General features: G+C 39.3%; 1 protein-coding gene across 1 annotated transcript in view; it reads right to left on the bottom strand.

Annotated features, from left to right (window-relative positions):
- The window catches only part of TMEM38B (transmembrane protein 38B), a 53,895-nt gene extending 42,418 nt beyond the window's left edge, over positions 1–11,477 (bottom strand). Inside the window, exon 1 of the mRNA XM_042964587.1 lies at positions 11,257–11,477. Coding sequence (XP_042820521.1) covers positions 11,257–11,368 — 112 coding nt within the window. The 5' untranslated portion in view covers positions 11,369–11,477. The remainder of the gene's footprint in view (positions 1–11,256) is intronic.
- Between the last annotated feature and the right edge of the window lie 11,523 nt (positions 11,478–23,000).

Raw genomic sequence — 23,000 nt, 5'->3', positions numbered from 1 at the left:
CACCCAGGTGATCCAGCACTGTTAAACTTTCTGACTTTCATAACTAAACTGTGGTTTTTTAATATTAACACACTTAAGTAATTTGAAGTAACTGGGCAAGTGCTTCCAATTTACATTCAAGTGGTTTTGAGAAAATAATACATATAAATAAAAACATTCAGAGAGAGAGATGCTAAAGTACAAACTTCTAGTTGTAAGATGAATAAGTTCTAGGGATCTAATGTATACCACAGCAACTATAGTTAATACTGCATTGTACACTTGAAACTTGTTAAGACAGTAGACCTTAAGTCACAACTAAAAAAAAAAAAAGTTTTTTAAGTTATTTAAATATTGTGAGATGATGGATGTACTAATTAACTTGACTGTGAAAATCATTTAACAATTCATATGCATATCAAACCATAAAATTGTACACTTTAAATATATACAGTTTTGTCAACTGTACCTCAATAAAGCTGGCAAAAATTAAATAAATGGGGCAAAATGTAAGTGGTTGGTGAATCTGGGTAAAGTGCTTTACATGCACTTATATGACAAAAAGAAAATCATATGTATATAAACAATACGTACAATAAAAAATAATTTACGGGGGGAAACAGAAAACCATATATTTCTATTAGTACATACACATGCAACTAATACATAAAATAAGGTCTGCAAGAACATATAACCAAACTACTCAGTTGTTATCTCTTAGGAAAAGGCCCATTTATGCAAAAACAAACAACAAAAACAAAACTACACAAATGTATATGTTGAGTTCAGTAGGGTAACATCATCATACTTGAATTAACATGGAAATCACCCATATGTGCTCAGGAAAAATAAAAGGAGGAAATAAAAGTCAATTAGTGCAACCCAACATTCCACATAACAAAATGTGCCCAGGAGTGCAAATGAGTTGGCAGATGGGCATTTTCTGTGCTGTACACATCCTGTCAAGTGAAGTGATGCCAAGGTTTTATGATATGCAACTGGTGATAACTCAAGAAATGGTGACCTGTTCCAATCTGGAAGAAAAATCAGTCATGAGAAATGTACTAAAAGGCAGGACATCAATCTTCAGTGTAGCAATTTCCTCTAAACCTAAGAATTTTCAAGAATTATTTTAATGCATGATCATGCTATCTTTACAGCCAAACCCCATGTCAGATGTAATACTACTATGTCTCTAATATGTATATATAATCTTCCTGGATATGTGTATCAGCACTAGTGCCCTACACAGTGGTAAGCGATTATAACATTGGTCAGTCAGCCTAATAAATGAGTATAATCTTATCATTTGGTCAGTGGTCACTAGCTTCCATACTGCATCATCTTCACATTAAAAAGCAATATAGACTGCTTAAGAGTATGGACTCTAGAGTGTAATTGCTCAGGTATAAATCCTGGCACCAGCACTTAATCTTTGTGTGAACTCAACAAGTTGTTTTCCTACATCTTGAAAAAATACACACACACACACACACACACACACACACACACAAGAAAGAGGAAAAGAAATAAAGTAATCTACATCACAGGGTTGCTGTAAGGATCCACTAAGGATCAACTACAAGTGAGTACTTTTAAATCACTTAGAACGGGGGTCTGGCACATAGTAAGCAATAAGTATTAGCTTATCGCTATTACCACATAAGTAAAAATAAAAGCCAAATTACCCTTTCCTTTCTACTTTTCCCATTCCATCATATTACTATCTTGAGAGGTGACAACTTCCAGACTTCTTTTCTTCCTATGCTAATTTACACATACACACCACTTTCCCCCTTACTCTTAACTCTCTCCCAACCCTAGTGTGTGTGTGTGTGTGTGTCCCTATTTCTCTCACAGGCATACCCTGTGAGCTCTAGCAACACATTCTGGAAATGGGAGTTCTAACTGCAAGAAAGCTGTAACAAAGCTAAACAAGGCCATCATAGCACAGTCACTATGAAGATCACATTCCAAGGTAATTAATTACTTCTGATAAACATACAATAAGGAATACTCACTGCTATCTGTCCTCTGTTTTCCTTATATTATTCTAATGAAGATTTAGCATTACCTACATCCATCTGATACCACTCACTGGCTTAGCCAAATTCAAATATATTCAGGTTTTCCTTTGACCATTGCAACAATCCGAATCAAATGTACTAAATGCTTTCACACAAATGATTCATTCATGTAATATTCATTTCTGATTAAGTCTGTCAAAATAACTTTCCTGTTTCCTCAACTGTCACATTTTATTCTTTCCTCTTAAGATATATCACATGCTAGATTGTTTATGTTAGCTCCATTATAAAGTTCTTACCTGTTAAAATTCTAAGAGACTTTAGTGCAGAGTAGGTACCCTATAAATGTTTATTGTATGACAGAAAAATGTATGTGAAACATTTCAAGAGTTCAAGTATTATGATTTTACTACCATTAATTTCCCTTTGTATTGTCACAAGTAAAAGAAGCAGCTGAAACACCAGTTTTGACCAGTTTCATGACCTCTTTGTAGGAACACTAAACCCTCTTGGCTTAAGTTTCAACTTTCATTAAATGAGAATAATTCATAACTTATAAGGATTTAAAATAAGAAAATATAGATCAAAACACATATTTACTACCTAGTACATTGGCAGACACTTGCTGATTTATCTGCTGAATGGACTGATCACTACCAGCAGAGAAAGTAAGCAAAATGCAGCCTTTGGGCTGCTTTTATTCTCTGAGCCCAAGATATAATTTTTTGAGTTCTTATTGAAAGGCTGAAAAGAAAATGACATACCACAGCCCTTAAAAAAGTACTTATATCCTTAAGAGACTTAAATCAGGAAAACTAAGATTTCATTAGAGCAAAACAGAAAGGAGAAGAACAGAATTGAAGGGTCTCCCTCAGATCAGTCTTTTTTGCCTAATTTTCAAAATTATGTCAATTAGAAAAATTTCTCTCATTCAAATAGCCCTTTCTTTAATTTTTTTAAATGTTTATTTATTTTTGACAGAGAGAGAGAGAGAGAGAGAGAGAGAGAGAGAGAGAGAGAGAGCAAGTGAGCATGAATGGGGGAGGGACAGAGAGAGAGGGAGATACTGAATCCGAAACAGGCTCCAGGCTCTGAGCTGTCAGCAGAGCCCAACAAGGGACTTGAACTCACAGACAGCGAGATCATGACCTGAGCCAAAGACGGACATTCAACCAACTGAGCCACCCAGGCACCTCTCAAATAGCCGTTTCTATAAACTTCTCTTGCGTACACACACTATGGACACACATTTTAAGTATGAGACAATCTTACAACAAATTTCTTTTTTTTTTTTAATTTTTAAATGTTTTTATTTTTGAGAAGGAAAGACAGAGCATGAACAGGGGAGGAACAGAGAGAGAGAGACACAGAATCTGAAGCAGGCTCCAGGCTCTGAGCTGTCAGCACAGAGCCCAATGTGGGGCTCAAATCCACCAGCCATGAGATCTTGACCTGAGCCAAAGTCGGATGCTTAACCGACTGAGCCGCCCAGGCGCCCCTCTTATGACAAATTTCTTTAGGTGTTATGTTCCTTTGTATATGTTATTTCAGTACCAGAATTAGTTTATTGTAAAGTTAAACTGTGAAAATACAGAAGTTAACCAGAAACAGCTTGTGTATCTTTAGAACATAGAAGTAATTTTCAGTAGGAGGAAAATAATAGGATATCTTTAATTTCTTCTCAGTTAAAAAAAATTTTTAATGTTTATTATTGAGAGACAGAGAGACAGAACACAAGCATGAGAGGGGCAGAGAGAAGAGGAGACACAGAATCTGAAGCAGGTTCCAGGCTCTGAGCTGTCAGCACAGAGCCCGATGCAGGGCTCAAACCCACAAACAGGGAGATTCTGACCTGAGCCGAAGTTGGACACCAAATGACCGAGCCACCCAGGTGCCCCAGTTTCTTCTCAGTTTTAAAACAAAGATGTATTCTTTTAGCTAAGAAACAAGCTGTGTTAACTAGGATATGTTATTTTATTTTTAACATGTTGACACTGAAAGGACAAAAACATTTTCTGTCCTACCTTAAGATGTTTGTGATATGCTATCAATAGAATTATTTTCCCCAAAACTTAGCAAAATTTGTCACATTGAGACCTGACTCTAATTCGAAGTATATCAGTTTTGAAGCACTCATAATCACTTACGGGCTTTAAAATCAAAATACTTTTCATCATGAAATGAAAGCTAGAAAATAAAGGCGCCTGGGTAGCTCAGTCGGTTGAGTGCCCAAATTCAGCTCAGGTCATGATCTCGCGGTCTGTGAGTTTGAGCCCTGCGTAGGGCTCTGTGCTGACAGCTTGGAGCCTGGAGCCTACTTCTGATTCTGTGTCTCCCTCTCTCTCTGCCCCTCCCCTCTTGTGCTCTATCAAAAATAAATAAACATTAAAAAATTTTTTTTAAAAAAGCTAGAAAATAAAGTCATGTTCTACTTTCAGTTTTGGATCAAGTTTGGATCATAGTGGGCCAAGTAAATCCATAGACTCACCTTGTAGTTCTTTAATGTATAACTATGACATAGCTGGCAACTGACACAATCCCCATATTAATCCTCTGATCCAGGAGTAAGGATCATTATGGTAGAAACATTCAAGTAGAAGCCCCTAGAGTTTCTTCCCTTCATCAAGGTATTAAAAAAAATTTTTTTTTAACATTTATTATTGAGAGACCGAGAGAGACATAGCATGAGCACAGGAGGGGCAGAGAGGAGGAGACACAGAATCTGAAGCAGGCTCCAGGCTCTGAGCTGTCAGCACAGAGCCCAACTCGGGGCTCGAACTCATGGACTGCAAGATCATGACCTGAGTGGAAGTCAGACGCTTAACCAACTGAGCCACCCAGGTAGCCCATATATTTTTTTTTTATTTTTTATTTTTAACACTTATTTATTTTTGAGACAGAGAGAGACAGAGCATGAGCACGGGAGGGGCAGAGAGACAGGGAGACACAGAATCTGAAACAGGCTCCAGGCTCTGAGCGGTCAGCACAGAGCCCGACACGGGGCTCGAACCCACAGACCATGAGATCATGACCTGAGCCGAAGTCGGCCGCTTAACCGACTAAGCCACCCAGGCGCCCCTACATATTTTTAAAAAGCAGTTCTACAGAGGGGCGCCTGGGTGGCTCAGTCAGTTAACAGTCCCAACTCTTGGTTTCTGCTCAGGTCATGATCTCATGGTTATGAGTTCAAGCCCCACATCGGGCTCCACAGAGTCAGTGGGATTCTCTCTCACTCTCTCTCTTTCTCTGCCCCTCCCCTGCTTCTGCTCTCTCTCTCTCAAAATAAAAAAATAAACTTAAAAAAAAAGGCAATACCACAAACATGATTGCCATAATCAAAATCATCAAAGATGAAAACGTGGTGACAGCTATCACATCCCATTTAACTTGTCTATTTGGTCTATACATAAGCAGATGGATCTTGGAGAATGACTGTGGATTATCATAAATGTAGACAGGTAGTGACTCCAGTTGCAACTGGTATTCAAAATGCAGTATTTTTACTGGTACAAATCAACATAATCCCTATAACCTGGTAAGCAAGTCCTTTTTCTCCATATTAATTTGCAAAGAATCCCAGAAACATTTTGCTTTTATCTGGCTAGGTAAACAGTATATTATCACAGTCTTGCCTTAGGTCTATGTCAACTCTCCTGCTCTCCAACAAAGTCCAGAAATTTTGATCATATTGAGAATCCACATAACATCACACTGGCCCACTATACTGATGACATTATACAGACTGGATCTATGGGCAGGAAATAGCCAATAGTTTAAATATCTTAATATAACATATGCAAAACAGAAGGTAGGAAGTTAAACTCCATTGCTAGGATTCTGTACCAGTCAGAGTCCAGTCAGGAAAGAGAAAATACACAGTTATTTTAACAGAGAGAATTTACTATAAAGACATAATTATAAAATTGTTAACTAGATTGTTGAAAATGTAAAAAGTAAATACTATAGTATCACAGAGGTATCAACTAGAAAAAGTAGTTTACTGCTGCTGGGGAAACAAAGGATTAAAATTATTAAAACATAGAAGCTTGAACAAAGATCTCTTTAGAGCTAAAACTGAGACTCCTAACAATGGAACACCGCTCAGCTGGTGTTCTAGTCTAGCCTACTCACTGCACAGATAAAATACTGGGTTTTAAGTTCTTATCCCAAGCTACTGACAGAGTTTTAACACTGGTCTCCTGATTTTATGAGCTCTTTCTACCACACCACACTCTGGCCTATAATTTATGTCAGGTCAATCAAATATTCTTTCACTTAAAAATTATTAAAAATATTTAAGTAAGACTCTCTAAACTAATAGAAGTAAAGTATAAACTGTCATTTCTGAAACATGCTTTTTCCATCCCACACTGGGCAGAACATATTTTGGCTTTGTAAAGCATAACATAACAAAAAGGGCTTTTGGAGTATCATGAATGTTCTATTTTTATCTGGATGCTGATTAAATAGATGTGTTCATTTTGGAAATTCATTGAGCTGTACATTTATGATTTTTGTACTTTTCTGTATGTTTTTACGTGTGGATTCATAAAGATAGCAAAACAATGTTGCCACCTTTACAGAATCCTTAGAACTGACAAATTCTTGATACATGAATACTTTCATCTCCCACAAATTAGAAGAAGGAACACTAATAAGCTTTATTCCTGGATTTAATTCCTGAAAGCAAAGGAAAACCTCATTGGTGATAAGGAAATGACAGAAATCATGGGAGAAAATAACCATGTCAAATGAAAGCTTATTAAGAAATTGCTAAATATTGAGAAACCAGAAACATTAAATGGACCTGCAAAAAGAGAGCACAGAATATTTGAGAACTTTGGAGTTAGCTGAAGAACTAGCTCCGTAATTTATTAACCTATGTGACTTAAATAAAGTTATTTTATTCCTGTAAGTGTATTCCTCATCTGTAAAATAAGTTCAATAATACCTACCTTAAAAGGATGTTTGAGGATTACAATCAAGATACTAAAATGCTTTTGCATGTATCTGAAATGAATATTATGATCGTATAGGAAGGTAGTGCAACCTTATGTGACACTACAAAAAAAAAAAAAGACGACGATGACAACAGCACAGCTGAGTTCCTTTAGGGCTACAAGAGCATCTTTCATCTTGGTATCCTCAACATCTAAAATACTGCCTGATATGCAGTGGAGTTTCAGTGAATATTTACTTAATTGAACTCCCTGTGATTTGAGAGAGATGAGCAAAACAGCAGTAGGAGAATTAAGAGTAAAATAACAGATTTTGTGTGTAAAAATCAAGTACAAATAATTGTAGATTAAATTTTCACGAAGTCTTACAGAAAAGAGTAACTGGGTATGAATGTACGATTGAAGAAATGTGTTTATTTTAATGAAGATTTAAATAAGAAAAGAGACCGAGAAGGCAGATTAAAAATGTAAGAGAAGAAGGGCACCTGGGTGGCTCAGTTGGTTGAGTGTCCAACTTCGGCTCAGGTCATGATCTCAAGGCTTGTGAGTTCGAGCTCTGCCTCAGGGTCTGTGATGACAGCTCAGAGCCTGAAGCCTGCTTTGGATTCTGGATCTCCCATTCTCTCTGTCTCTCCCCCACTCACACTCTGTCTCTCTCAAAAATATATAAACGTTAAAAAAAAAATTTTTTTAATGTAAAATAAGAGAAATAAAACTTCTGCTAAATGGTTTCTGACTAAGAGCCCTCACAGTACTGTTTTCAAACTTCTAATAAAATACCCAGGAAAATGGAAAACAAAATCTATCCTACTAGCAAAAACTTAAAACTATAGATAATCAGATACCAGGGTTTAGGAAGAACTAAAATTTAATTATTTGACAAACGGAGGTATATTAAGAAATTTTAAAAATCCAATTTACTAAATACCCTGATGTCTTTGCTTGAAGCGCAAGTCACGTGGAAAAGGAGAGGAAAACCATCAACCTTCCTTGGGTTTGAAGGCCTACAACCTGAACCAAACAAAAAAGGGATGCTATCCTTATCCACACCACAGAAAGAAAAAGTTAATCCCCTTTACCCTCTTGTCTCCACTAGCATTTTAAAAGATCTAGGTAGAGACATAAAAGATGTAAATGGCAGGAAAGTGAGGAGTGAGGTATAAGCAGTGGTAGAGTACATCCCAAAAAGTCAAGAGTCTGCAGGAGTAACATGCTTGAGAAAATAAAGATAAGAAGAATCCTGGTACTACATACGTGAATTGCAGTTTTATTGTACCATAGGTCTGAGTTCTAGAGAATCAGGCAATAAGGGATAAAAAAAGTTTCCAATTAAGTAAAAATTTATATGAAGTATTGGCAAATCAAAATCCCTAATGAATTAAAATAATACCTCAAACAAGTACAGTTTATTCCAAGAATGTAAGGATGATTCATTTTTTTAAGTTTTTATTTTTATTTATTTATTTTTAGTAATCTCTACACCCAAATGGGGCTTGAACTCACAACCTGAGATCAAGTTGCACGCTCTTCTGAGTCAACCAGCCAGGCACCCCAATTCATCATTTAAAAAAATGTATTACAATTCAAATCAGAAAAACAATATGATCAGCTCAATAAGTGGAAATACAAATTGTCAATAAACTTGAGAAGCACAAACTCAGTAACCATGAGAGATGCAAATGAAAACTATTTTTCTGATCATCAGAATGACAACATATTTTAAAAAATGGTAATAGTGAATAATGCGGAAGATACAGGCAGTCTAACACACTTCTGGTAAATGCTTAAATAGAAACACTCCTTTGTATGAATTCTATCATTTTTACCTGTTTACAAGTACTGGTACTGGAATATAAAATATTTTGGGGGTGCCTGGGTGGTCCAACTCTTGATTTCAGCTCAGGTCATGGTCTCACCGGTTTGTGAGTTAGAGCCCTGTGTCGGGCTCTGTGCTGATAGTGTGGAGCCTGTTTGGGATACTCTCTCTCCCTCTCTCTGCCCCTCCCCTATTCGCTCTGTCTCTCTCTCAAAAATAAAAATAAACTTTGGAGCAGGTGAATGGCTGAGGGAGAGCTGACCACAAACAAGCAAGAAGGAATCTGGGGTGGGTGATGAAACTGTATCTTGACAATGGTGGTAGGTACATATCTGTGCTTATCCAAAATCATAGAATTTTATATTTAAAAGCATAAATATAATATACGTAATTTAAACCTTTAAAAAGTCAGACTTGAGGGGCGCCTGGTTGGCTCAGTCAGTGAAGCGGCTGACTTTGGCTCAGGTCATGACCTCATGGTTTGTGGGTTCAAGCCCTGCACTGGGCTCTGTGCTGACACTTCAGAACCAGGAGCCTATTTCGGATTCTGTGTCTCCCTGTCTCTGCCCCTCCCCTGCTCACACTGTCTCTCTCAAAAATAAATAAACACTAAAAAAAATTTTTAATGGGGTGTCTGGGTGGCTCAGTCAGTTAAGCATCCAACTTCAGCTCAAGTCATGATCTTACGGTTCGTGAGTTCGAGCCCATGTCAGGCTCTGTGCTGACAGCTCAGAGCCTGAAGCCTGCTTCAGATTCTGTGTGTGTGTGTCTCTCTCTCTGCCCCTCCCCCCACCCCCTCCCCCATGCGCGCGTATGCAGACACACACAACACACTCTCTCTCTTTCAAAAATAAATAAAAAAAATTTTTAAGTAAGACTTGAAAAAAATTCTTCAAGACCTCAAAGAGCTTTTATTTATGTGAGTTACAGGATTGTTAACTGAGAAAATTCTACAGTACTTATGTACTCATTTTAAAAATAATAAATGTACATGTTAACATAAATTATGTACTCTTTATGAAAAATAACTGTTTTCCAAAGCAAAAAACATTTAGTGAGAAAAGTCACACTGTTTTATATGTTAGCAAATCCCTTTTAATGTCTGGCCTCAAATAGAAAACAGCTGGACTCTCATATCTGCTTCTGGATTCAATCTGCTAGAGTATCGCTGGTCATGTAGCCTCTGGAAAACCCCACTGTACACTTGTGAGAAAAATAGTATAACAAAGACAAAGAACATCTGCGGTTGTTATGAAAACGATTTTGATCTGGAAGTGTGAGGAACCCCAGGGTCCCTGGACCACACTTTGAGAAGGTGATTTAGCCTACACGAGAAAATTTCAACTCGTGGATGTGACATAATAATATAATTCTTTTCAAATCAAGGAAACCGTTTCTTATGCAGGCTATCTGTCCTGATTTAATGCAATATTCACCTTATCCAGGTCAAAACCTCTAACACAATGATTCTGACTGAGCTACAAACATCAATGCAAATGAGAAATATTTCTGAGACCAAACAGTTTTAAAACCCACACGCAGACAACAGTAGAAGGTACAGCATCACCTCAAGCCCTCACTCATTAACTCTACAGGACCAGGCAGCATGAGCAGGCAGAAAGGAGGAAAAGAAGATAAATGCCTGACCACAAAGAAAGAAGAGACCCATAAAACGAAAAGGCCGGCAGAATGGCTGCAAGAGTAAAGCAATACAGGAGCAAACATCTCCTGAATGTAAAATACAAGAAAGGAAATATTGCTCCTTGATCGTATATACTTCAAAAAAGACTCAAAATCCTGTATTAAGACAACACCCCCAGGCTACAGAGAGTGAAACTATGCGAAATGACTCTGGTACGAGGTCACTCACACGACGGAAAATGGGAATCCACTCTCTTCCAGCCATCATTTTGTCCGGCAAGATGACAGAGCGCTGCGTTAAGGGGAATACTGGTGTGCCTGCCCGAGGCTCTTTAAGTGTCGCTACAACTTTCGTGACTGCGGAACAGTCCATTAACTACTCATTATCCCAAGCGACCAAGTGCCACACGCTGTTTCAGGGAGCTCCGTCCCCAGGTGACTTTTAAATACCGTACTTTCCAAGGAGATGGCGGCACCGCCGAGAGACCGCGCACATCCTGGGCGGACTCAAGTAGTGCCCGGGCTCCCAAATGCGGCAGCGGCTGCCCTGTCACCCGCCCCCGACGCGGCGTTGCGGACCCGGCAGCGGCTGCCCTGTCACCCGCCCCCGACGCGGCGTTGCGGACCCTACGTCGCGCCTCCTTTGACGAGTACCGGGGTCACCACCCTTCCCGGCCTCAGTTTCCCCATCTGCGCTCGAGGGGTCAGGAGGATCGGCTCTCGCCTCCCCTCCAGCTCGGCTATAGGACTCTGGGACAGCGGCAGCTCGGCCGTTCAGCCGTCCTCTTCGCGAGAGGTGCCCTGAGGGGGCCGGTCTGCGACTCCCCGCACTCACCCGGCTGACGCTTCAGCGCCATCACAGACACCAGGTAGTGAGCGATGTCAAAAAAGGGGAACATAGACGTGCGAGAAAAGGCAAGGGTCAGCTCATCCCACGGAGAGTCCATGACGACGACGGACCCCGGCAGCCGAAGCAAACCTGGCGACCGGTTCCTGCCGGGCGCGGCGAGGGGTGGGGGGAGGGGGCCGCCGTAGACGCGCGCCCTCCCGCGCGACCAGGAGGAGCCTGCGCGTGCGCCCTGGGATCCGGCGCCGACGCGCTTTGGGGCGGAGCCGCGTGTCCTGGGAGCGAGCGAGCGGGCGGGCGGGGCGAGCGGGCGGGCGGGCGGGGCGAGCGGGCGGGCGGGCGGGGCGAGCGGGCGGGCGGGCGGGGCGAGCGGGCGGGCGGGCGGGGCGAGCGAGCGGGCGGGCGGGCGGGGCGGGCGGGGCGAGCAGCTTCCCGGCTGTTCCTGCGGGGCAGGGCCTGGTTCTCCGAGTAGGGAAGGGTCTGGCTCCGCTGTGCTGGGGGGTGTGCCAGATCCAGCAGAATAGGCAGATGAATGTAACATACATAATGAATTAAAAAATACATGACTCATGTTAACATTTAGCACATTTATTCTTTTAAAGCGAAAACGTAAAGAACTATTTAAAAATGTTATAATTTTGGTAAATGTAACTCATGTAAAGTTTTGACTCTTGGGCCCTCAAGACATTTTTTTAAGTTCAATTTTTTAAGGGTTTAAGTTACATACATTTATTCACCCTTTTTAATACAAAGTTCTCTGATTTTTTATAAATATGTGCAGTCGGAAGGGGAGACGTTGAGAATCGGATTAATTTATCTAAATTGGTATTCACCTAACATTTCTCAAGCGACTATAATGTGCAAGTCACAACGTGATTTAGTGGAGATACAAAAAAGAATACAATAATATCCTGCCCTCAGTAAGCTTGTGTTTTCTCAAGAGAGATTTAAAAAACATTTTTTAAGGACACAATTTGTACAAAGCTGCTAGGTAGAACTATCCGTGCCACGCTAAGGCAGTTCTGAGAAGAGGACGACTATTTCAGGGAAGTGATAAGGTGTACTGACCTTTAAAGGCTAGAGGAAAGACGGACGGAGGTATTTTGGCGAGACTACAAAGTGAGAAATGAGGTTGGAAAAGAACTCCTTGAACAGCATACCATAAACTATGCGGTTTGGCTTCAGAGTCTAAGCTCTAGATCACCACATTATGCTCGGACAAATCAGAGCCAGAATCCAGTCTCTTAACTGTTACACTAAACTGGATTTTTCCTTTTTGATGGAGGTGAGGGGTAATGTGCAATCAGCCAACACGTTTAGGAATAGATTGGTGAGAAAAGACTAGGGACAGGGAACACCAAAGGTAGTTTCGTCTAAGTAAAAGGTGGTAGAGGCTGAGGACAAGAGGAGAAGGGACCTAGATGGGAAAGATGCAATAGAAGCAGAATAACCTGGATGTCAACTCACCCGTTCAAAGAAGGATACGGGGAGTGGGTGAGTAGGAGGATTAGGGTTCCATTCACAGAAATAGGAAACAAGAAGGAGGAGCAGGTTTGGGTAAGAAAAAACACAAGTTTAGTTTGGCACATTTTTTATTTGACCTGTCCAACAGATCATGCTGGCACCAGAAAATTAGAAATACATAATGAGCTGCTGGATAGATGAGAGCCTCATGGGAGTGTGCACTACCAAGGGAGCCTTATATTGATTTTTTAAAAATCTGAATATTTATCTGCTCATTTTCATTCATTTAACAAATGTTTTTTGGGTATCTGCTATGTACCAGGCATTTTGCTGGATGTTAGAAGCCCCTTCCTAAACATTAAGTGTTCAAAAGGCGGGAAAACTATAGTAAATCTCTACATGTCATTACTTATCAAGAAAGAACAGACTTGCTAAAATACTTTTCATATGTAGTTTCTAAGTAAGTACTTTCCATAGAGAAAGGTTTTTTAGATCTCTAGCAAAACTAAAGAAAAACAAGCAATACCTGTGATTATTTATACTTTCATGTTTCAGCTGATTCTTCCCATACTTTTTATATATTGCTTTATATTTGGAATTATAGTGTTAAGAATTTAGGGGAAGAACCTGGATATTATTTCCCAAAAGTTTTTACATTTCAACAGTCTTAAATTTCACAAAATATGTGTTTTGTCTGTGGGCTTAAAAAAATAGTACATATGAAGCAATCTTTATAACATCTCCATAGTGTATGCCACTATCATTCTGAGGTATAATTAAATCAATTATTAATACCAATAGAACAACATAAAAAGCATCAGAGATTTCGGGCACCTGGGTGGCTCAGTTGGTTAAGCGTCCAACTTCGGCTCAGGTCATGATCTCAGTCTGTGGGTTCAAGCCCAGCATCGGGCTCTGTGCTGACAGCTCAGTGCCTGGAGCCTGCTTCACATTCTGTGTCTCCCTCTCTCTCTGCCCCTCCCCTGCTCGCACCCTCTCAACAATAAATAAATGTTAAAAAAAAAAAGCATCAGAGATTTTTTTTTTAAAGAAGATAAATCAAACATTTTACTTACCCTAAACAGACTAATTCCAGCAGAAAGAAAGAAATCATCTCACACTCTACCAGTAATCTGAAACTTGTTTCATTTCAAAACTGTAAGAATAAGCTGGGTCTCCATCTGCCTAGACTGTAAAGAAAAAAAAATTAATCTAAGGGAAATGAAATTATAATCTTATCAAAAGATAAGTTCTATCCAAATTTTAAATATTCTCACTGTATTTGCTTGTGGTCAGTGCTTCAGTTACTTAGTCTAATGAAATAATACAGAATAGAAGGAAATGGGCAATGAAAGGAGAAAAGGCTTTGAGTTGGTAACAGGGAAAGGCAAGATTGGGGGAAATTATATGTGAAAATTAAAACTTTTACTGATTTTTGGAAGCAGTTTACAAAGTTATATAATCATTGCAGATAAAATGAATCTGTGTTATAAAGTGTTGCTTATCTATTAGAAAGTAAGGCTAGTCTAATTGTGTGAACATCTGGAAGAGTTTTGACTAAACCCATTTGAAACGTTTGAGTTAAAAAACGTGTGAAACTAATTTTTAAAAAGCATGTTTCTCAGCAGCAATACTATTGACATTTGGGGCTGAACAATTCTTTGTTGTGGGGACTGTCTTATTTATGCCTTATAGGATGTTGAACAGCAATCCTGGCCTCTACCTACTAGATGTCAGTAATACACACACACACACACACACACACACACACACACACACACACAATTGTGTGTGATAACCAAAAATGTTTCCAGACATTGCCAAGTGTCCCAGTGCAAGGCTGGGGTCAAAATGCCCCTCATTCAGAATGACTGTTATAAATAAATAATTTTTTTGCAGTCTGTGTCTCTATTTGCACAAACATGATGGTCATGCCACTAATATTAATCATCAAGTTTAATTCTAGAACAACTTACATAAACCTTCTTAGTCTCGGCTTGCTCACTCATCCCCCCTCAGGTCAAATTGGCAAAATCCCAAAATGTAATCCTAGCTATTCCTTCTCTGCAGTACTGCTTTCTATCCACTGAGTGGCATGCCTTTCACTTTGGGAAATCCCTAACAATAACTTTTTAAAGAACCATAGAGTCCATACTTAGGAGGTTTCAGGGGCTAATTACAATTCTAAACTGTGGTACTCCAGTTACATATTGTCATTCTAAAGTTATTTGATAATTGGGGCACCTGGGTGGCCCAGTCGCTTAAGCAGTCAGCTTCTGCTCAAGTCATGAGTTCAAGCCCTGTGTCAGGCTCTGTGCTGACAGCTCAGAGCCTGGAGCCTGCTTCAGATTCTTTGTCTCCCTCTCTCTGCTCCTTTGCCGGCTCATGCTCTGTCTCTCTCTCAAAAATAAATAAACATTAAAAAAATTTAAAGTTATTTGATAGGTATTGGATAACTATGCCATATCAAATTATAGTGTATTAAGGTATGACATTTACTACAAAATATGTTTAATTTGAATTCAACTTTTTTAATATCCAGTATTACCTTGGAGAATTAACGACAAAGCATCAATTGCCCTCAAAATACCCTAGATTCAATTCAGTCAGTTCAGCAAGATGCTGGTGCATGAGATTTAAGTGCTAAACCAATTCAAGTATACACTCAATTTTTAGACTCAGTGTGTATCTAATAATAGTATCTTTGATATGGTGACTTGTAAAATAGGATTTGCTTCACCTATTTCTTGCACTGAATTCTCTTCTGTAAATATCACTTATCCCTTTAATACAAACTGTCAAACTAAAAATGTTCTTCATGTGTAACAAATGCAAATTTACCTAATTAAAAGTCTGATGTTGTTAAAAGGAATATCTCTAGTATCCATCAGTGTAAGGAATGCCAAAAAGGGAGTTACTCACCAGTGCACAGCTGTCAGGTATCTGTGGTTACCAATGCCCAAGGTTACAACTCATCTCTGTTCAAGATTAACAGCTACCAGGGCACCTAGGTGGCTCAGTCAGTTAAGTGTTTGACTCTTGACTTTGGCTCAGATCATGATCTCATGGTTCGTGGAATCGAAGCCCTGAGTTGGGCTCTATGCTGACAGCAGGTATCCTGCTTGGGATTTTCTCTCTCTCGCTCTCTCTCTCTCTCTCTCTCTCTTTCTCTGCCCCTCCCATGCACACTCTATTTCTCTCAAAATAAATAAATAAAAAGAAAAAGATTAACAGGTACCAGGGCTCCTGGGTGGCTCAGTAGGCTAACCGTCCAACTCTTGATTTTGGCTTAATTTTGGCTCAGAGCGTGACCTCAAGGTCATGGGATTGAGCCTGGAGAGGCTCCCTGCTGGCAGAGAGGCCTGCTTAAGATTCTCTCTCTCCATCTCCCTCTGTCCCTCCCCTCCCTTCTCTCTCAAAAAAAAAAAAAAAAAAAAAAAAAAAAAAGGATTAACAGGTACCATTAAATCAAGGAATAATAACATTGTAGAAATTGAATGGACCCTTAAAAAAATACATTGGGGGCCGCTTGGGTGGCTCAGTAGGTTAAGTGCCGACTTCAGCTCAAGTCATGATCTCATGGTTCATGATTTCAAGCCCTGCATCAGGCTCTGTGCTGACACCTCAGAGCCTGGAGCTTGCTTTGGATTCTGTGTCTCCGTCTCTCTCTGCCCCTCCCCTGCTCATGCTCTGTTTCTCTCTCTCTCTCTCAAAAATAAAATAAACGTTAAAAAATTAAAAAAAAATACCTTAGAGGGGCACCTGGGTGGTTTAGTTGGTTAAGCGTCTGACTCTTGATTTTGGCTCAGGTCATGCTCTCATGGTTCATGAATCTGAACCCCACATTGGGCTCTGCACTGACAGCCCAGAACCTGCTTGGGATTCTCTCTCCCTCTCTCTCTGCCCCTCCCCGCCCCTCTCTCTTTCAAAATAAATAAATAAACTTTAAAAAAATTACCTTAGACTGTAAGTCATAGAAAACAGTTTTGGGTAGCTTAAACAAAGTGGGGGATTTACTGAAAAACTACCAGGAATCTCATGTAAGCCAAGGAAGAGTTGAGCCATTAAACCCCAAGAAGAGCAAGAAGCTGGCATTTCTGGGGCCAGCAGCAGCAGGTGGGGGTGGATTTCTCTCAGTTACTAGTGATAGTCAATGTCAACATTGTTCCATCTCTGTGTCCCCCTATCAATACTGCAGGAGAGAGAGCCTGTCCAGGCCGGTACAGAGGTCTCCTCCTGCTTAATCAGCTCTGGAGAAACACTGGGTCACATGGACCCACAGCATCCCTAGGTATCAGAGGCAATGTCCTGAGAACAAAGGGAGCTAGGCAACCATCACAAGAGGTGTCTACTACAATCATTTTCTTTAGTCCATTTATTACAGAGTAGGAAACTCAGGGCTACAGAGAGATCACAAAGACAGTCAGTGACAGACCAGGATTTGTTACAATCTCTCCTAAGTATTCCTCCTAGGCTTTCTCCTGTCCCACAGGAGATATTTCTCTTAAAGTTGCCTTTTGCTAACAGACCCAACATCTCTACAGTGATGAAAAGGCCACCAGATAAGAGTCAGGAAGACTTACTAGGAGTCAGGGCACAGGGTCAAGAGCCAGGATTAAAGGAGTCTGTCGTTTCTAGCAAAACCAGTTTCTTGAAGGGGCTGAACTCAGTGGAACACAATCAGGAAGTGGATTTACCTTCCTTCATACAAGACCCCCCCAACTATGATTCTATGTCAGATCTTCCCTTCCCATCCTTTAACTTTATCTCAGCAGATCCCATTGCTTCCTTATCATTAAAGATACTAAAAAATAAAATTAAATGAAAAATTAAAGCTGCTGCAGTTGAATTGTCAATCTTGCATCTAATTCAGAGCTTTTCCCATTCTATCAGCTCAGGTCTGCCTAGCCCAGAAACTTGCACTGGCGGAAAAGGGTGTAGTATGGTCTTTTACCTTTCCTCATCTTCTGCCCCTTCCATTTTCTGTGCCCTTCAAGGTCAAGGCAGAAGGTAGGGAAATTATAGAAAAGAAACAAAGGCCTTCTAGTTAACAAGTGTTCATTATACTTTTGGGTTTTGTTTTGGCTATTGCTATTTTTTTAAGGTAGGCTCCCAGTGCTGACTCATTCATGGGGTATGTTTGGGTACTCCACAATGATGCCATGGACCTCTGTATAGCAAGGTTTCCCAACATCTACGGTTACAGCAGACACCATCAGATGACTAGCCCAACAGGTATATCCAACACTGCACATTGAGTTAAACCATTAAATATTGCTTTTACAGCCTCTAGGCAACGGGTGGCCATGTATTAGAATTTTGGCAAATGAAACTGAAGAGGGAGTCTGTTGGAGTGCTTCTAAAAACGAAGTGAAGAGGAACAGAGTTAGCAGATTGACACTGCTTGTCCTTAAGACCTAACTATACAACCACAGTAATCAAGACAGTGTAGTATTGGTAAAAGAACAAACAGATCAATGAAAACAATGTGGCTTCTTATACAAGAGTGACCTATGCCCTTTAGGTGGGCCTTCTTTCTTTCTGCCTTGAGCTAGAGCAGCCATCTTGTGACCATGGGAGAAAGGTCAAGAAAATAGCAGATAACTGAAGATATCAGCGATCTCAGACTCACTGTTTCATGAGAAAACGTAATCCTTTATCTGTTTAAATAGAGACTGAATTGGCTTACAGGAGAGCAATGCATCTCCTTTCTCATAGAAGAGTAGTAAAGCAAGCACTCTAATCCTCTGAATTCCCTTCTATGAATTTCCTCTCAAATTGTTGACAACTTGGCGTGTTGGGAGTGAAAGTCTCTGGACCAGTTATTATCTTTAATTAAGTCCTGGCTACATTGTCTACCTCCTCTTTTTAGAATATGAAAGTAACATCTTTTGTCTTAGGGGCGTTAGTTGAAATTCCAAGATGAAAAGTCCCAATTAACATCTTGTTATACCAGAAGACAGGCAAAAGAAGAGAGATTAGAAAATGAGGTCAATGAGTGAGGTTTGAAAGAAAATTCATGTAGCTAAAGCTAGGAAATCACAAACTGTAAGTGATCTGTGTAGATGGGTTGATTAAACCAAAACATTAGCAACGAGAACATAATGTGCACCTGACATTTGAGCAAACCAAAGGAATCCTACCTAGAGATTCCGAAATGTGTTCAAACAGGGAATGAATGTGTCCAAACAGGGAATAAATGATGAGGAGTGTCCATAAGTACAAATGGAGAGGGTAAAGGCAGTTGCAGGTGGTCTCTGTCCAGTAACAATCACTGAGGCAAATCAATCCAATGTAATGCTGCCCTTATATGTCAATTGACAATAAATCCATATTCCATTGCTTGAGCCCAAAGATGTCTAGCTTTCATACAGCATGTATCTACATTACATATCTCCCAGGTCTATTTTTAAAGTCCATGTCAATTAGTGAAATTTTATATGTTTCTGTGGACAGAATATGTATTCCAGGTACTGCTTTAATCACTGAATGTTCTTTAAATATCTGTAAATCTGTGTAAGTCATGTTAGATGTAAAATCTGTAAAATGTGAAGATCTATTGGTATATATTATCCATACTCTATGCAGTTTTGCATGGAAAAATTAGTAACAAGTTTCCTTAGTCTGAAAAAAAAAAAGAAAAGGTAAGAGAATATGTTTAATAACAGCACAATTTAATATAGGCATTATGATGATCTAAGAAGGGAATAATGTCCCAAAGTGATTTAAACATGGAAATGTATTTTTTTTTGCCCTGCAAGCAGTTCATGAAACTAGAAATCCAGCATGGAAAATCCAATATAAATCTCTTTCTGTCTCTACTACACTCAGTTGGATTATCAGATTATTTATAATGTTCATTCACTCAATATGTATCTCCTCTTTCAAATGGGGCCTATCAAATCATAATAGCAAAGTCTTTCCCTCCACCTCTTTAGCTACTTCTCTATTAAGCTTAGCCAGATAGTAGCAGCATATCAAATTGCATTTTTGGTTTTATACCAAGGAGTTCACCTGGGAAACTTTTTCATCTTGGGAGACAGTATAGCATAGTGGTAACATAAAACACACAGTCTCCCAAATCTGACTACTTATTGTGTAACCTTATAGAAAGCATGCTAAATCTCTCTAATCCTGCACCTTCATCTATAATTTAGGATTATCAGTACTTACTTCACAGTGTTGTTTTCAAAACTATGAAAACATGCATATAATTTGCTTAGTGTAGTACCCAACACATGGGTACCTACTTGATAAATCTTAGCTATTAGTCTTCTTTTATGATATTCAGATCTCTTGGAAGGAACTTAGACATTCTTTCCTACTGCTTTCTTTACTACTGAAGTTATATAGATTCTACTAAGTTTACAGGCAGAGGCAAAGGCAGAGGCATAGTAGTTAAGATTGCAGGTGCTGAAACCAGATATCCTGAGTCAAATCCTGGCTCTGACCCTTGTTACCTCAATGACCTTAGGCAAGTTTCTCTGTCCATTGGTTTTCTCATTTGTAATATGGTCAAAATAATACTGTGGACCTCATGGGGTTTTGTGAGAATTAAATGTATTAATACATGCAAAGAACAGTGCTAGCGCATAGAAAGCCCTCAATAAATGTCAGTTATTATTCAGAATTTACTTAACCAGCATTATGAGGACTTTAATAACTTTCTCTTATCATGTATATAATTCAGTTGGGACCTAATTTATTTGAAAAATACCTACCACATAAAAACACTCTCAAATTTGTGATCTAGTATATTAACCTAAATAATGAACAAAATCATCTGTGTGCAATAAAAAAGAATGCTTAGGTAACAGACCTAGAAATTTCAGTGAAGTTCTCTCTAGCATTCTAACAACGACAAAAAAAATAGGCGTTCCTCCTTTATTTGCTTCCTTTTGGTTTTGTGCTTTGTTTTTTATCCTTATTTCCTTCTCTTTAGCATTGTACCTAGCAATAATAACGTGTGCCCAAATAGTAATAACAATAATGCTTTTCTGAATATATCAAGGCAATGCTATTGCTTTGACTAAAGTCATGTTTTTGAGGTTTTCTTGGGTTCTCTTATATTTTCTCAGCTAGAAGCCATCTACATTGGAGTCTACCAGTTCAAGTCAGAAAAGTCTTTAACAAGGCTTCCAATCCTATAAACTCACCTAACTTTGAGGTGCCAAAGTAAAAAAAGAAAAAAGAAAAAAGTCGGGGTTAACCAAGGCATATTCTAAAGAAGGGCTGGGAACATTCCCTACCAGACAGAGGTAGAACAACTAGGCCAACAGTTGCTGCATATCCATAACCGGGAGAGAGGCTGGGGATAAAATTAGATTTAGGGACATTGAGACTAGGCAATAGAGTGGATAATTGGCAAGTGTGGTCAGTCAGATCATAGCTGAGACTAAGAAATCCAACCTGAGGGCCAGGTTAGGATTAGTCAGCTGACATAAGCAGGAACAAAGTCAAACATTACCAGAACAGAAATGTCAGGTGAAAAACGTTAAGCCAATGAAGCAAGAAACACCTCAGGGACAGGGGTGCCTGAGTGGCTCAGTCGGTTAAGCGTCCGACTTCGGCTCAGGTCATGATCTCGCGGTCTGTGAGTTCAGGCCCCGTGTCGGGCTCTGGGCTGATGGCTCAGAGCCTGGAGCCTGTTTCGGATTCTGTGTCTCCCTCTCTCTCTGACCCTCCCCCGTTCATGCTCTGTCTCTCTCTGTCTCAAAAATAAATAAACGTTAAAAAAAAAAAAATTAAAAAAAAAAAAAAAAAGAAACACCTCAGGGACAAAGTATAGATGACCAGCCATTGTAACCCTACCTATGCTAACACTTGGCAGGAGCCACACAAGGATTTCTGCCACATGGGTGAAGAGTTGGACCAAAAAGGATTTCCTTTCCTAAAGACACCTCCTCAATAAAAGCTCAAACCACGAAAGAAAAATTTGATAAACTGGATTATATTAAAATTAAGAACTTCCAATTATCAAAAGATACCATTAAGAGAATAAAAAGGCAAACACAAGTGACAGAAGATGCTTACTATATATATTTATCTCCAACAGAAAAATCTTACCCTCAAAATATAAAGAATTCATATAAATTAATAGAAGTCAATTAGGTTTTTTTCTAAGTTCAGGACAAAACCAAGGAAAAACTTGAACAGATAATTTACAAAGGAGGCTAACCAAATAATAAATATATGAAGAGGTGCTCAACTTCAACAGTCATCATGGAAAATCAAATTAAAACTGCTTGTTAAAATTGCCAAAATTTAAAAGACAGACAACACCAAGCACTGGTGAGAATATAAAGCCACTTGGACTCACATACACTGTTGGTAAGAATCTAACATGACACAACCACCTTGGAAAACTGACATCCTCAGACCTACAAATTCCATTCACAAATATTCATAGCAGCATTATTTAAAATAGCATAAAACTGAAAACAACACAAATGTGTATCAAAAGTAATATGGATGGGGCACCTGGGTGGCTCAGTTGGTTAATCACCATCAGGGATCTCATGGTTCTTGAGTTCGAGCCCCATGTTCGGCTCTGTGCTGACAGCTCAGAGCCTGGATCCTGCATGGGATTCTGTGTCTCCTCTCTCTCTGCCCCTCCCTGACTTGTGCTCTGTTTCTCTCTGTCTCTGAAAAATAAATAAACATTAAAAATATTTTTTAAAGAAAATATGGATGAATAAATTCAGATACACACTTGCCACATATATATATATATATATATATATATATACACACATACACACACACACATATACACACACACATACACACACACACACACACACACACACACCATTCTGTACAGCAAGGAAAATGAATGGAATACTACTACTTGCATTAACATCAGTGGATCATGAATCTCAAACATAATGTTGAGAGAAAGAAGCCAAAGTTTTAAAAAATTGTACATTCTGCATGGTTCCATTTAAATGGAGTTCAGGGGCACCTGAGAGGTTCAGTCTGTTAAGCATCTGACTCTTGGTTTTAGCTCAGGTCATGACCTCATGGTTCGTGAGTTCAAGCCCCACATGGGGCTCTGCACTGACAGTGCAGAGCTTGCTTTGGATTCTCTCTCTGCCCCTCCTCTGCACATGCTCTAACTCTCTCTCAAAATATAAATAAATTAAAAAATTTTTTTAAATTAAAAAATAATAAAATTAATGGAGATCAAAAACAGGCAAAACTAATCTGTGGAGTTAAAATTCAGGATGAGTAGTTTCTCCTGGAGGCAGGAGAAGGAGCGTTCTGGA

This window comes from Panthera tigris, chromosome D4 (assembly GCF_018350195.1).
Source record: "Panthera tigris isolate Pti1 chromosome D4, P.tigris_Pti1_mat1.1, whole genome shotgun sequence".
NCBI lineage: Eukaryota > Metazoa > Chordata > Mammalia > Carnivora > Felidae > Panthera > Panthera tigris.
This window is presented reverse-complemented; position numbering and strand designations above follow the sequence as displayed.